The 15,663-nt window shown below is 56.0% G+C and overlaps 2 protein-coding genes across 2 annotated transcripts; both read left to right on the forward strand.

The window, feature by feature from the left end:
• Positions 1-407: 407 nt before the first annotated feature.
• On the forward strand, positions 408-6,755 carry LRRC23 (leucine rich repeat containing 23). The gene is made up of 7 exons (XM_086612605.1): positions 408-494; positions 541-680; positions 1,515-1,768; positions 1,865-1,995; positions 5,217-5,353; positions 5,938-6,160; positions 6,717-6,755. The coding sequence occupies exons 1-7, from the start codon at positions 408-410 to the stop codon at positions 6,753-6,755; spliced, it is 1,011 nt and encodes a 336-aa protein (XP_086468731.1).
• Positions 6,756-9,960: 3,205 nt separating this feature from the next.
• ENO2 (enolase 2) lies at positions 9,961-15,391 on the forward strand. Its single transcript, XM_009981387.2, has 11 exons — positions 9,961-10,045; positions 10,983-11,078; positions 11,341-11,399; positions 12,397-12,466; positions 12,616-12,749; positions 13,306-13,528; positions 13,960-14,157; positions 14,286-14,487; positions 14,697-14,805; positions 14,943-15,001; positions 15,322-15,391. The coding sequence occupies exons 1-11, from the start codon at positions 9,961-9,963 to the stop codon at positions 15,389-15,391; spliced, it is 1,305 nt and encodes a 434-aa protein (XP_009979689.1).
• Positions 15,392-15,663: the final 272 nt, after the last annotated feature.

Here is a 15,663-nt window from a genome sequence, read left to right on the forward strand (position 1 = left end):
GCGGACACAACGACCTCCAGTGGTCCCTTCCCACCAAAACCATCCTTCAGTCCACTAATAATTGCAGATGTCACCCAGCTGCGAAGGGCTGGGAGCGTTTGGGAAGCAAGAGTAAGATCACAAAACCCTTCCGATGGAGAAAACGCTCGGAGATTTCGTGGGATTTAACGCCCAAAACCACAAGCGATCGCAGCGGGAGCAGGGAACGAAGGCGAGCGGTCAGCCGGCAGGATGACGGCAAAAAGGAACCGCGGGGAGCTGGGATGGCTGCGTTGGCTGCGGGATGCACGAACAGCGACGAGCCGTCACTCAGCGCGGTTGCTATGGCAGCGGCGCCGGGCCACGCCCCCTGCTCCGCGGTTTCCATGGCAGCGGGGCGCCGCCGCAGCGCCGCGCAGCCGGTGAGGATGGAGGGCGAGGAGCTGGGGGAGGAGGAGGAGTACCCCGCTGAGGAGGAGGAGGAGGGCGAGGAAGAGGAGGAGGAAGCAGAAGAGGTGAGGGGGGGCGCCCCAGCACCCTCGGGCTGTGGGTAGGCCGTAGGCACTGCGCTCTCTCCTTCTCTCCCAGGTGCCCGCCCCGCGCCCGCTGACGGAGGAGGACCTCAAGGAGGGTCTGTCTCTCCTCTCCAAGACCAGCAACGGCCTGGCTCATGCCTACGTGAAGTTCGAAGCCAAACACAAGTGAGTGTGCAACGCCCGCCCCAGGAGAAGGCATCTTCCTCCCAGGTCGCCCGCGTGGCCAAGGAGCGGCGGTGCCGTGTGGCCACCGGTGACCGGCCGTGCGGGGTGGGAGCGTTCCCAGGCCATGATCTCCATCTGCTCAGCTTCCAGTCTGTGCCTCGGCGTATTGTCCATCCTGGGGGCTGCCTCCACCGCAGCCAGACGCACTGGTGGGAGCAGCTAGATTGAGGGGAGCCTGTCCATCCCTCAGGTCTCCTAGAGGGACCTGAACAGGGTGACCCCCCCACAGTGACTTTGAGAAGCACCTGTTAAGCATCTCTCCCGTTAAGTGCTAACCTTTTGTAAATCCAGTGCCACAACGGCCTGGAGACAGTTTGGAACCTCAGCCCTGCCACTACGGCCATGTAACCCTAGACCTAACTAGCAGGCCTCAGTCTTTCAGCAGCCTTGTGGGTATCTCAGCCAGCTTTTTCCCGCTAGGAAAGTCATTCCACACCGTCTTGGTATTACCACTGCTGTCTAACAGACCCATCCCCCAAACTTATCCTCTTTTCTGCTCCGATTCTGCCCTCTCCCGACAGCTGCAGTTCAATGGGAAGAACTGCTGTCTGTGCCAGGAAAGAAGGTCCAACCTTACGATCCAGCCTTGTTTGCAGACTATTTGGCCTGTCCCTGTCACCTGCTTTTTTCCTCCTTCTCTCCAGCAAGGGAGACAGCAGGGAAGTGGGAGAGGGAGGATGCCCTCCCTCCAGTAGTAGTGAGGAGCAAACCGAAAGCTGGTAGCAGGGGGAAATAAATACAAGAGATGTTTTATTCACATTCTCCCTCCCGCAGGGACTTAACAGACATCAGGCTCCTCGAATGCTTCATTCATCTGCGGTACGTGGATTTGTCAGAGAACAAGCTGCAGGATTTGTCCCCACTGAGCGGCCTGACTCACCTGGTTTCGCTGAAGGTGGACAGGAATCTGCTCACCAGCGCCTGCATGCAGGAGCTGCCCTACCTCCAGATCATCAGCTTTGCTCACAACAGCATCAAGGATGTGGAGGGTATTACTCATCCCCTCTTAGCCAACCTCAGCCTGAAAGGTGATGCTGACCACCTCTCTTCGTTCTCGTGCACATAGGGTGCTCTTTTTAGGTGGGATTAACTCTCTCCTTGTTTCTTCCTCCTCTGGCACTCAGGAAATAAAATCCAGACAGCGCTGGGCATGAGTCACGGCCAGTTGTTCAGCCTGCAAATCCTGGAGCTGCGAGGAAACAAGCTAGAGAGCACAGCAGGGCTCAATCTTCCCAGACTCAAGAACCTCTACCTGGTAAGGGATCAGCCAGCTCGGGGGCAGAGGTGCTGCAGAGCCTGGCACCTTCAGTCAGGGGTGGAAGGGTGACGCTGTGTCCTTCAAAGCAGCCTAATTTTCATGCCAGCACGTTCGGTTCAATCTTCTCAGCCCGACAGAAGAACAGATTTCAGAGAGCTAAAGGGGGGTTGGAACTGGATGATCTCTGAGGTCCCTTCCAACCCAAACCATTCTATGATTCTATAAAGAGACAAATCACTTCTTTGGGGTAGCTCTTTCTACGGTGTCTACCCGGATGGCGCAAAGGCAGTAGCCACTGACCAGTAATTGCTCTGCAGAGAGTGGGGCAGTTGGCAGTTTTCTTCTCTCCTGGCCTCTTGTGGGAGAGCAATATTCTCTTCTGGCAGTTCCATGTGTCCTGGGACCCTTGGAAGTCAGTGGGGGAAGCGAGAGGTTTGCTCTGGGTGGCAGGGGGAGGCGATGCCTCTTTCTCCTCCCTGATGGGCCTGATCAAATACTGGTTTATAAACAGCACAATTACATGATTCACGCCCTCAGCTGCCGAAAAAGAACCTGATTGAACTTGGCAGTGAAACTAAGATAGGAGAAGCAATTTCCTAATATTGTAAACAATTGCTTCAGGGAACATTTGCTCCCAGAGACGCAAGTGAAGAAAGTATGGATGGCTTAGTCCCATGCATCATACAGTTTGCAAAGACTAGATGGATGTCCTGAGTCACCACCTCTTAAAAAGCAATTAAAGATGACAAAGGCTTTGAAAAACTATAAGGTTTCTTTTTCATCAAGGCTCCCTGGCAGAAAACACTGAGGAGATTGCTTTCTGAGACTGCCTGCAATTTTCTGGTGGAAAACAGAGATTTTCGGACTAGAGGTGCTCAAAGAAGAGGTGAAGTGGATAAGTCACTGGATACAATACAGCATTTCAAAGTAAAACCAGTCACTTCAGCGAATGATGGGAGGGAAGCAAACACAGCACCTATGTTTGAGGAAGGTTCCTGGCATGACTGAAGCATTTCTGAGTTGCACATACATAGCCCAAAAATTGCAAGATGTGGTTATTAAAACTAGAACAACTGACTCATTTCTCAGGAATCTTTGGGGCTTGAATTTTTCTCCCATGTCCACGTGCTCATTACATCATTTTGGAGTGGGGGGTCTCTCCCAGGAGTGCTTTGCTTTCTGTATAAAGATTTTGGTTTTACTTGAGCCAGGGGTAGATGTAGCTGATGCCTCAAGGATGGAGTTCAAGATGAAGGGTTTCGATTTAAAGGAATGGAACCAAATTTGGTTAATGTAGGACATAGTTGCAGATGAAGTTTAGCATTAAAATGGTTGTGCCTACTAGCAGGAAGACTAGGAGCTGGAACACGTTGTAGTCACTTTCCATAATAAATGGTGGCACCATGCCTATGTGAAGAACTGGTATCTAAGGTAAGGTGATGATGTGATCGTTTAATTAAAGGTGTCCTACGGAATGTTATTTGATTTGGGGGAAAAAAAAACCAACTCTGGGAAAAAAAAATCCCTTCTACGTTTGTGCTGTTCGTGCTTGCAGGGCTGGAGCTGTTAAAACTATTTGCACTGAAGTAACGGAGAAAGTGACAGCGATGGGAAGTTACTCTTTGTTTTACAGACCAGTGGTCTGTGAGCTCCCCCCACTATTTCCCACACCAGCTCCTGATTTCCTCTGAAATCCAATGTACTAATCCTCCCTGGGTGTTAAATCTGTTCACACGACCTTTGCTACATCTCCCACTTTCCTCCTTTTGCCCTTGTGTTACCCTCTTTACTTGGCTCAGCTGCTCCAGGCTTTTCGGTGTCCGGTTTCCATTAGAGTCTTCCTTTTCTACAAAATGTCCTTTTCCTGAGTGATCCAGTCCTAAACTGTTCTCCCATCCCACCAGTTCAGCCTGTACCCCTTTCACTGGTCTCAGGCGTTGGCCACGTCACCGCTTGGGTACCAACAGGCAACTGAGGGCACAACGGCACCTCTCTCCCTGCTTCCAGTGCAGGTATCCGCGTCCTCAGAGACTGCAGCCCTGAGCCACAGTCCCAAGTGGAGCCCTGCGCAGCTCCAGGCTGGAGAACGTGTTGGGGAGGTTGTAGTCCATAGAATCATAGAATGGTTTGGGTTGGAAGGGTCCTCAAAGATCATCCAGTTCCAACCCCCTGCCATGGGCAGGGACACCCTCCACTACACCAGGTTGCCCAAAGCCTCATCCAACCTGGCCTTGAACACTTCCAGGGATGGGGCAGCCACAGCTTCTCTGGGCAACCTGTGCCAGTACCTCACCACCCTCAGAGGGAAGAATTTCTTCCTTATACCCAATCTAAATCTGCCCTCTAGTTACCAGGGACGTTCCAAACTTGGCTGCACAAGGCGGTGAGCAGCTTGACCTAGCGTTGGTGCTAGCACCACAGGGAGCCCGGGCTTGGGCAGGAGACCCGTGGTGGTCTTTTCCAGCCGAAATCCTGCTGTGACACTGTTGCTGAAATTCAGAACTTCGTATTTCCCCGTCTCATAACTCACATCGCAGTGAAGGGAAGGAAATTCAATGATGGGGAATTTTGAACTGACAGAACACGTTCTTCCTGCCGTGCGATTGTTGCGAGAAGGTGCACCTATGGATGGAGAACAACAATTACACCTGAGAAAGCTTAAAATTAAACCCAACAACAACCACCACCCCCCTACAAGGTCTCTCAGGAACACACGGCTTGCTTCTGCTCCTGGAGGAGTAGAAGAGGAGACTTCGTGGTAGTAGATTTCTCCCACAAGAGAACCAGCTGACACTGGAAGATCCCTGGACTACGTGATTGAGAAGGGCTCGTTACTCATCCTTTGAGCACAGTTGTTCCAGTCCCAGGTCCGTGCTTTCCCCTCCAGGCTGTTGCTGTCTGAGGGACTCGGACTTGGCACTGCCATGGAAGGGGGTGCTGTGCTGGCAGTGGAGTATTCATCTGGGTTGGGGTTGTCTCAGTCACCAAATGACACTACAGGAAACACTTTTCCAGCAAACTTTTGGTCCTTGAATCTGAATATATAGAACCCATGTGGCCAAGCCCCTGAGCAACCTGCTCCAGCTTCAGAGACGGCTGTGGCACGGGTGGTAGGGAGTCTGAAGGGTGGAAAGAGCTTTAAAGGCCAGAAATAACTGCTGTGCCCTCTCCTGTGTGTCCCCTTTTCCCTTCTCTCTTCCTGCCTCCCTGGTGATCAGGCCCAGAATGACATTCGGAGCCTTGAAGGCCTTGAGGGGCTAGGACAGCTGACAACTCTGCACCTGCGTGACAACCAGCTTGAGATCCTCGATGGGTTCTGCAGTAGCATGAAGTGCCTGCGGTACCTCAACCTACGGTGGGTCCTCTCTGCTCTGTGTTGGGACCAGAGACCCCTTCATCAGGCTCTACTCCCACTTAGAGCTTTAGGATTTTCTGGTTTCTTTGGAAGTTGAAGACCTGATGGGGATGGGTTGCTCTTTACTGTCCTTAACTGGTGTTCAGCACTCAACTGCCCAGCAGTGTAACAGCCAGGGCCTTTCCTGGGCTTCTGAGAAAATATCTGCCTCTCCAGTCACTCTCACACCCTACTTTGTACTTTTAATTCCTTGCCATAACTCCTTTGGATCCCTCCCTGCGTTGTCCTGGACATGTCTGCAAGTGCCCTTTTCTTCTCGGCATTTGCCATGCAGAGCGATGGCGATATCGCCCAATTCAATGGGCTGCTGGAGCACAGAGAAATCCAGGAGAGATGTCCTTGTTGTCCCTCAGTCTGGGGAGCTGCAGACGGGTCTGGATCTCAGATCACAGGCCTGTGGTCTAAGGTCTGCGGTCTATCTTGCTGCAAAGCTTTGCTTTGTCTGGTCAGCGTGCTGTTCCAAAGGGACCTCACTGCTTGCATGTGTCTTTTTCCCCCTGCACTTTGTGCTTCCTCTTCTTCAGGAACAACGGGATCAGCAGCCTTCAGGAGGTGGCAAAACTGCAGGTCCTTCCCATGCTGCAGGCGCTGGTGCTGTTGGACAATCCGTGCGCTGATGAACCTGATTACCGGCTGGAGGTCCTGGTCCTGCTGCCACACCTGCAACGCCTCGACAAGGAATTATTTGAGCAAGACGAACGGGCAGAGGCGAACCAAATCCGTCAGAAAAGACAGGAAGAAGAAAAGGTGAGAACAGCGTGGTGAGGGAAGGAGGAAGTGAAGGGAAAGAGAGAGGATCAAACATGCTGATCACAGAATCATTTGGTTGGAAGAGACCCTCAAGATCATCAAGTCCAACCATTCCCCCTGCATTCTCAGGGTCCCTAAACCATGTTCCTCAACACCAAATCCACATGTTTTTTAAACACCTCCAGGGATGGGGACTCCACCACCTCCCTGGGCAGCCTGTTCCAATACTTCACAACCCTCTCTGGAAAGAAATTTTTCCTGACATCCAACCTAAATTTCCCCTGGCGTAACTTGAGGCCATTCCCTCTTGTCCTGTCTGCCTCTCCTCCTCTGCTGTGCCTCTCCCCCTCTAGATGACACGAGGAGAAGGCTGAGGGAGGTCAGTCCCAGGGGAGGGGAGCCTGCAGCAGGAGCTGGGCTTCCCAACCTGATTGTGGTGGCTAGTGTGGCAACCGTACCGCCGTTCCCGACCCCACCAGCAGAAGTGAGCGGTGAAAGGGGAAAGAGAAGTTGGGCACTGAGTCATTTAAATTCTCCCTCTTTCCTTCTTCAGGAAATGGCAGGATCTCTCCAGGCTGATGTGACTGAATGACCCCTGGTTTTAATAGCTGCTCCCAGAGCCAGTCAGGATGCCTTCCCTGCCAAGTGGGTACCAGAGCTGCCTTCACCTCCTTTTGCCCCCGGAGAAAAGAGGAGGGCTACCCGCCCTGCTCCTGGAAGCTGCCCCGAGGTACTGCAGTGGTTTTGCAGTCACTGCACTCATGTGCTCTATTCTCAGTGGGCCCAAGAGGGAAAAGGGGAGAGTTTACAGGTTCTGTGGTTTGATTTTACAGCTCCCCAAAATTCCTACAAGATTTTCCGATTTGAATAAAAATAATTAACGAGCCTGGAGTGCCTGGATCTGTTTATCCTGCACACCCACTCCCATTGCCTGGCTCTCTCACCCTCCTCTGTCTGTGCCTACCCCCTGTCTGTCTCTCTCCCTTCCCCTCTCCATCCTCTACGTGCTGTTTGCAAAGCTTTGCTAAATCCTGACTCATCGCAGCTCTGGGTCACATGCTGCTGTCCCGGCCCTTTCGGGGGCGTCTCCATCCTCCCGCCGCCGCCGTTGGCTTAGAGGACACATCATCTCCCCTTGAGGTCCTGCATCCCTCCTCGGCTTCCTTCTCTCTCCTTTCTACCAGCACTTTCTCAGTCTCTCCTTCCCCCCGCCCTAGGAAGGTAAGTGTCTCCCCACGGCCAGCACCCCCCGCCCCGCACCCCCGCTTCTGCCCACCCCCCGCCCCCCCCCCCAGCGCCCTCCAAACCCCGCACGCACTTCGGGGTCCCTGCGGAGAAGCACCGCGGGGAGCGGCGTTTACTTCCTCCCCCTGCTCCTCCCACCCCTCCTCTTTCTCTTCACCCCCACCCTTCTCACTTTGCTTTCATATTTTAATTTCAGCGACTCCCTCCTTCCCCCCCCCCCCCCCCCCCCCCGGCAAAGCAGCAGTTCGGATGCCAACCCAAGGAATTTGGGGGGGGGGGGATGCAACCAGCAAGGGTGGCTGGTGCTCCCGAGGGCATTGCCGGGAGGTGCCGCGGGATGGAGCTTTCCCTGGGGGAGGAGGGTGGCAGCGGGGAGGAGGCAAAGCTCAATGTGGGCACTGCTGGCCAAAAGACCCTGCCTCAGAGCACAGCAGCCCCCCCCGCCCCCGCCCGCCCCATCACCCGGAGGTGTTGACATAAACACCGGCGCTCAGGCGGGTCCCAGGGAGGAGGGAGGGAGGAGAGGGGGATGTTTTCCTCTCTGCACACCCCCACACCACCCGAGGGGAGGGGAGGTGACAGTCAAGCGAGCAGGAGCTGCATCAGCCACGACACTGCAGCAGTGCGGGCTTTCTGGCAGCGCTGCCCTGCCCAGCCCCTGCCCGGGGGAGGCTGCCCAGCTGCCAGCCCGGCTCCTCTGCCCACCTCGCTCCGGTCTGCAGGCTCCCGGCTGTGGCTCCATCCCAATCCCTTATCTGGGCTTATCCGGCTCTGACCTCCTTTCAGGACAGTGCAGCTGATGCCAGGGATTTCAGGGTGGTTCTTTGCGCTGTTCGAAGGAGGGCGAATGCAGGGGCACGCGGGGCAGCAATGCAAGTGGAGGAAAAGGGCTGCAAAGGGGAGAAGAGATTAAGAGAGCGAGGCAGGCAAGGCTGGCTTTGGGCTTCCTGGGAGCTGGCCCCACCAGGGGCAGGTGGATGTGGGCAGAGGGACGTGGCCGTGGGCGACGTAACCACATAAGCAGAGAAGGCACCGCATCTGGCACGGGTCTTGCTGTCAAACGTCACTTTAACGGGGTCCTGCTCCTCTCTGCCCCGCGGAGGCTGTTGGGGCATGGCCAGGGCACTGCTGCAAAGGAAGCTCGCAGTCGCGCGGGCACGGCTCTGGAGGAAGTTTCCCCGGCGTGTGCCAGATGGCGTGAGAAGCGCTGCCAAAGCGGCTGATGGGGGATCCCAGCCCAGATGGACACGGTGGAGGGCTCTGCACAGGCTCCGGAGAACCCTGGTGTCGTGGACTGAAACTCCCCAGTACGGGAAGCTCTTGCTGAAACTTCGGATCCGCGTGATTTCCGCACGCCCGTGTCGTTTCCATCCTCCCGAGGCAACGGGGTCCAGAGCTGACTCCGGCTTCCCCCTGGCTGCTTCTTAGCTCCCCGTGGCGCTGTGATGTGCCCCGTGCAGCACCCCCCACCCCGTGCTGAGCCCCTGTGCTGGCCGTGCCCCCGCCAGGTGCCCACGCGCACCGTGGTGTGATTCTGGCTGGGGCCCCGTGCTCACCCCGGGGCTGGCCGCTGCACCCAGTTTTGCGTGGGTCTGACCCTGCTCAGTTGAGCCAATGATCCAGCGGAGCCGGGGCAGAAAACCTGGCGAGGGCACCCATGGAGCTGCTCGCTTGCCGGGATGGATGCAGCTCCATGGCCGGCAGGATAAGGTGGGATGGCGGAGGATGAGTTGTTCTGGACTCCCTAGGGAGCAAACTGCAGCGAGAGAAGCTCTTGCAAAGAGCCATCCTCACCCACCAGCCTGTTTTTCACTTCAGGTTTAACTAGGCACACCCAAAATGCCAGCTTTCCTCACCCTCCTCATCCGACAGAGACGCCTCCCAGTCTCATCCGCTTCCCCGTCTCAGGAGCAAGGGGTCGGGAGCGGGGCCCAGCTGCTGTTTTTGGGCAGGATCGGGATCGGGACCCTCCCTCCCACCATAGCCCTCTCCCCCACATCCCCAGGCAGCCGCCACGCTCGGCTGGCTCGCTGCCCGCTGCGCAGGGACACGGCAGCCGCTCGCTGCCTGGCCCTGCCAGGGACCGTCCTCGCCTCCCGGCAAGGGGAAGGCAGAGGCGGGGAGCCGGTGCCCTGTCCTTGGCGCCCGGGCTGGGGGCAGCCCCCGGCTGCGCCAGCTGATCCCTCCCTGTCTGCTGCCCGTGGATGCTGTGGCACCATCCCTGTCGTAGCAGGGGCAGCGCTCAGCCGTGGCGCAGGCAGAGAGGGAGAGAGAGAGCTCCCAGTTTGTCATCTGCAGCAAAGGGACAAAATAAATCCAAATACACAACCAGTTCCTGGACAAAACGCAGGTAGATTCCCACAATCTGGATTTTAATAGCAATTTCTAAGTTTCCTTGAGCCAATAGTTTTAGCTCCAGCTCCCAAGGTTGCTCTTCCTTGACTTCCCTTCTCTCCATCAGTGTCTTGTCTACACATTAGAAGGGTGAGCACCAAATCCTGGGGCCTCTCGGAGCTGAACATGTCCTGTCCTCTCCTCTCCACAGACTCACCATGGCAGTCGAGAGGATCCATGCCCGCGAGATCCTGGACTCCCGCGGGAACCCCACCGTCGAGGTGGACCTGTACACACACAAAGGTACGCGGGTGAGGACAGGAGATGGAGGGGAAGTTCTGCCCACCCCGGCGGGGCTGACTCTGCGCGGCAGCCTGGCACGCTCCGCCGAGAGCACGGAGGGTCTTCTCCAGTGACCCCCCCCCACAGACAGCAAGCCAGGGGAAGAGGCAGAGACCAAAACTCTGCTTGTGCCTGTGCTCAGCATCTCCACACACGTGCTGGGCAAATCACGACGAGGTCGCTGGCTGCTGAGGATGTGACTCGAGCCATGTGCCCACTAGTAGCAGGGATGGAAAATCTCATTAACATAAATATATTTACCTTCTTGCCGTATCCCCGTGATGCCCTGCTGCAGCCAAACTTCTAGTCCTGGGACACAGGACAAGTTTGGAAACACAGCCATGGCCGTGCTCGTGAGGCGAGCGAAGGTTTGTCCCCAAGATCTCTGTGCAGGCACGTACGTGCAGATGTGTCTCAACTGGAAGAGCTGCCTCTGCGCTGGGCCCAAAGCTAGGTGGGCTGAGGGGTGAGGAGCAGTGAGGGGCTGGAGCAGGCATCTGACCAGTCTCTTCCTTCTTCATGGAGGCAGAAACCCAGTGTGAGGGGGAGGAAGCCACTGGCAGCTATGGCTCAGGCTGCCTCTGGAACCAGGAGCTAAGGAGCCAGACTTCCACCCATCATCTGTAGTTCTGGGATCAGAGTGGACCTCTGAGAGGGTCTTAGATCCAGGTCTGGAAGCCCTGGGTGCATTTATTTCTGCCACCCTGGTGCTCCACCTCTGAGAGGTGCTCTACCTCTGAGAAGACCAGCCATGAGCAGCCAGACAGTGGGGCCATCCCTTTGGAGAAGTGGTTGCTACATCCTTTCCCACGAAAGCAGGACAGAAGCAGGTGCATGAGGGTTTTCCCTCCTTTTCACCCTCTTGCTGATCTCACACCCGTGTTTTGCTGTTTCCCAGGCATGTTCCGAGCAGCGGTCCCCAGCGGCGCGTCCACTGGTATCTACGAAGCGCTGGAGCTGCGAGACAACGACAAGTCACGTTTCCTTGGAAAAGGTGGGGAGATGCCTGCTCTGCACCCTGCCCCTGGGGCTTGGCCAGAGGGTACCGCTCATCCTTGGGCATGATGTAGATGTGTCCCACTGCCCTCAGGGAGACCACAGAGGTGGTAAAAGTGAAAGATCAGGCCTCGATCTTCCCTCGCTGTCTCCCTCTCTCAGTCTCTCCATCGGTCATCTCCGTCCCTCTTTCCACTCTTCTCTTTGCCTCACTCTCTCTCTCTCTCTCTCTTTTTTTCTCTGTCTCTTCCCTTCTTTAGGGGTCCTGCAGGCCGTGGACCATATCAACAGCACTGTCGCCCCAGCTCTCGTGGGCTCTGTAAGGATTTCTCATTGTTCTCCCTTATCTAACGCTTACTCTGGTCCATCTCTGTCCCCTGATCTCTGTTTCTGCCTCTCTTCATCTCGCTGGGTCAACAGACATAGTGATGCTCTCTGTGAACCTGGGCACCCCCCTCCTGCCCTCCATGCCTGTATGTGTCCACAGCAATCTTTTCTCTGGGTGGAAAGGGTTTAACACTACCTGGTCCACCTCGATCCTCCCTGTAGAGCTCTCTCCCTCTTTCAGATGTGCTCCTCCTCAAGCACTGAACCTCATCCGCACACGTCTGTGGCCTCACACCCCTTCATCCCACCCAGCACTCATGGTGTGATGAGCAACGACCACACTGTGCAAGGGCTGGCAGCCCCCCCCAGCACAGATGTGCAGAGCGGTGGTGTCACATCTGGAACCTGTTCACACCTGAAGACCTGGGGTCTGCTCTGAGGAGAGCTGAGCTGCCACGCGTTGTATCCCATGTGGCCTGTGGGCGTTTTGGCCGAGAGCCCAGCTCTCTCCATCCCTAAAAAACACCCGGCCTGGTGGAGGGCTGCTTGTATTGGGCCTAATCCTGCTCTCCACCTCAATCCTGGGGATGGTTCCATCCAGTCTACATGCGCTTGCTTGGGGTTGAGCATGTGTTGTTGTTCTGCCCTGCTTCTGTGTGGCCACAGCACCACAAAGCTCCCTGGAAGCTGCCCACAGGCTGGGTGAATGCCCAAGGGAGTGCCCAGCAGTACGTGGCTGTGCCCGGGCTGCTGCTGATCCCTTCTCCAGCGTGGGTCCATCTACACCACACCGCAGCAACATCGTGGTGGTTGCCTAACTTGACCGTGTACCAAGGCACTGATTTCCAGAGCTTTGTGTGTCCATGTTCCCCCACAAGCTAAAAAGGTCCCTGTACCCCCAGCTTCTCCATCAACGCCTCCTTTCTCGCACGCCGGAGCCACCAGCTCTTCTCACTTTCCCCTTCTCAGCAGCTGTTTCTTTCTTGCAGGGCCTCTCTGTCGTGGACCAAGAGAAGATAGACAATCTGATGCTCGAGATGGACGGCACAGAGAACAAATGTAATTCTTTCCTCTCTTTTGGCCTGGGAAGGAAAGAGCACGGGAGGCTGCAGGGCTGGAGCGGGGGGCACTGCTGGGCTGACGAGGGCACCCGCCGGGCAGGAGGTCGCTGCCTGAGCAGCCCAACTCCTCTTTGGTTTCACCCACAGCCAAGTTTGGCGCCAACGCTATCCTGGGAGTTTCGCTGGCCGTGTGCAAGGCGGGAGCTGCAGAGAAGGATGTCCCCCTGTACCGGCACATTGCTGACCTGGCCGGCAACTCCGATCTCATCCTTCCTGTGCCGGTAAGGCTCCTCCGTCCTTGGTATCCACCTTTAGGAACTCCAAATGAAACGTCGAAGGGTGCGTTCTCACTCTTAGCACAAGAACCAGAGGGCATCAAGTGAACCCTCTGGGGCACAGTTCAAAACAAGGGCAGTGGGTCTTCACACCAGGGGGAGCTGCCCTGCGAAACTCCTTCACAAAGGGTGTTGAGGATGCTAAAACGTTCTCAGAGCCAAGGAGAAAGGTCCGGGAAGAGAGATTGACGTAGCATTGCTGATAAACACACGCAGATAAACACAGCACGCATAAACACGTGATTATGAGAGATGGATGTGGATCTTGGGAGATCTCTGAGAGGGAAAGAGGTGGGCAAGTCCTCTCCAACCATTTGCTTTGAGCCACTGTTGGAAGGAAGACCCCTGGCTTACGTGCCTCTGGTCTGATGCGTTGTAGCTGATGGGTTATGTTACCTTGTGGGATGTGGCATGAACTGTGATGGTGACTCATCCGAGAGCCTCCTCTAGGTGGTGCCAGGACCGGTTCCTTCAGCTCTGACTCTCTCACGGACTCTTCCAGGCATTCAACGTGATCAATGGAGGTTCCCACGCAGGCAACAAACTGGCCATGCAGGAGTTCATGATCCTGCCTGTGGGAGCTGAAAGCTTCCGCGATGCCATGCGCATCGGGGCTGAAGTCTATCATAACCTCAAGAGCGTCATCAAGGAGAAGTATGGCAAAGATGCTACCAATGTGGGTGATGAGGGAGGCTTTGCCCCCAACATCCTGGAAAACAGTGAAGGTGAGAGCCCTGCAGAGATGGGGTACCCCTGCCTGCAATGCTGTGGCTTCCCAGCTTTCCCCAAAGATTGGTTCAAAATATGACGCCTCAGTGTCATTGACCTCCTGTGTTAGGGAATGGTTTCTGAGCTCCTTCTCCTTCGAGTGGCCTTGATCTGTCACAGCCCCTCCATACAAACCTTCCATGCATGTGCACACTTTTCCAAGGCCTTCCCCCAGCTTGTCTCTGAGCTTAATTCCTCCTCATCCCTTTGGACATGGCCTCCACAGCTCCTTGGCGTGTTTCTGTCGTGCTCTGGGCTCCCTTCTACCTCTCCCGTCACACTGTCAGATCCTCAGTGGTTCTCAGGACCCTCCCAGGGGAGGTTCTCACTAAAATGCAGAGCTCTCTGCATGGGCTGTCTCTCCTGACTGCAACTCTCCTGCTCCCAGCTCTGGAGCTCCTCAAGGAAGCTATCGACAAGGCGGGCTACACGGACAAGATTGTCATTGGTATGGACGTGGCGGCCTCCGAGTTCTACCGTGATGGCAAATATGACCTGGACTTCAAGTCCCCAGATGATCCGAGCCGCTACATTTCTGCGGATGAGCTGGGCGACCTCTACCAAAGCTTCGTACGTGATTATCCAGGTGAGCTGCTGTGCTTGGCAGTAGGGCATCAGCACTGGCGTTGCAGACTCAACAGGCGCATCCCCTCGGTGTTTTTGAGGTGGGAAGGGAGGCAGCTTTGACTCGTGTCCCTTCTGTTGTCCCTTCAGTGGTCTCCATTGAGGATCCCTTTGACCAAGATGACTGGGAGGCCTGGTCCAAGTTCACGGCCAATGTGGGGATTCAGATAGTGGGGGATGACCTGACGGTGACCAACCCCAAGCGCATCGAGCGAGCTGTTGAAGAGAAGGCCTGCAACTGCCTCCTGCTCAAAGTCAACCAGATTGGATCCGTCACGGAGGCCATCCAAGCGTAAGTCCAGCCTGCTGCCCTTGTTGTCCTGTGAAAGGGTTGGTGATGAACCACAGCGGGATGTCACGCTATCCATTGGGCGAACAGACCTTTGTCTCTGCCAGAGTGTGGGATGCTGAGGGTGGGAGGAGAGGGTGCCTGGGTCTCTCCCAGTGCAGGTGGTGGGTGTAGGACTGGGAGCTGCTGACTGCGTTTCTCGCTCCCTGCAGCTGCAAGTTGGCCCAGGAGAACGGCTGGGGTGTGATGGTGAGCCACCGATCTGGGGAGACTGAAGACACCTTCATTGCTGATCTGGTTGTAGGACTGTGCACCGGGCAGGTAGGTGACACCCAGGCCATGCACAGGCCTGGAGGAAAGCGATGGGAGATGAAGACAGAATCTCCTGCCCCGCCATGGGAAACTGGTGTGAGCCATAACAGTGTCTTACAGCGTCTGTTTTGGGGAATGCTTTACAGATAAAGACGGGTGCTCCCTGCAGGTCTGAACGCCTGGCGAAGTACAACCAGCTCATGAGGTAAGGGGGTCCTGAGACGGGCACGCAGAAGAGAGAATGAGGGAGTGACTCATTGGGGTGGGAGAAGCTGAAAGCTCAAGGGTAGATGGGGCTCGTGGGGGAAATGTCGAGAGATGATGGTAGGATCCTGGGGAGATCTCTGGAGCAGACTCCTTCCCCCCTCCTTGGCATGAGGGTGCAGCCCCACAGATGCAGCAGCTGGCAGGACCTGAGCTCCCCTGGCCCATGTCAGCATCCTGGCCGACGGACAGCCTCTCCGGTGCCTCCGGTGCTCCCTCACAGCGAGGGCCTGATGTGTGCTGTCTCTCTGTCTCCTGCAGGATTGAGGAAGAGCTTGGCGATGAAGCACGCTTTGCTGGACACAACTTTCGCAACCCAAGTGTTCTTTGAACGTTGTCCCCGGGGCACAGCCACCCTGCTGCTCTTTCCCACCTCACAGACTCTGAAGCTCCCTTCCCACCACTGCTCCCTTTTTGGCTCTTTCTCCCCCTCTGCCACCCAGTTCCCCCTCCCCTCCAACCTCCTCAAATTCAGGTGTCTCCAGCTAGATGTACCCAGGGGAAGGATGAGAGAGCAGCCTACACCCTGTCCCTTGCTTTGGGGTCATAAGCATTTCTGGATCTAGGCATTGTGTGTCCTTCGTTTGTTGTGCCAGGCCAGGT

This window comes from Tauraco erythrolophus, chromosome 1 (genome assembly GCF_009769465.1).
Source record: "Tauraco erythrolophus isolate bTauEry1 chromosome 1, bTauEry1.pri, whole genome shotgun sequence".
NCBI lineage: Eukaryota > Metazoa > Chordata > Aves > Musophagiformes > Musophagidae > Tauraco > Tauraco erythrolophus.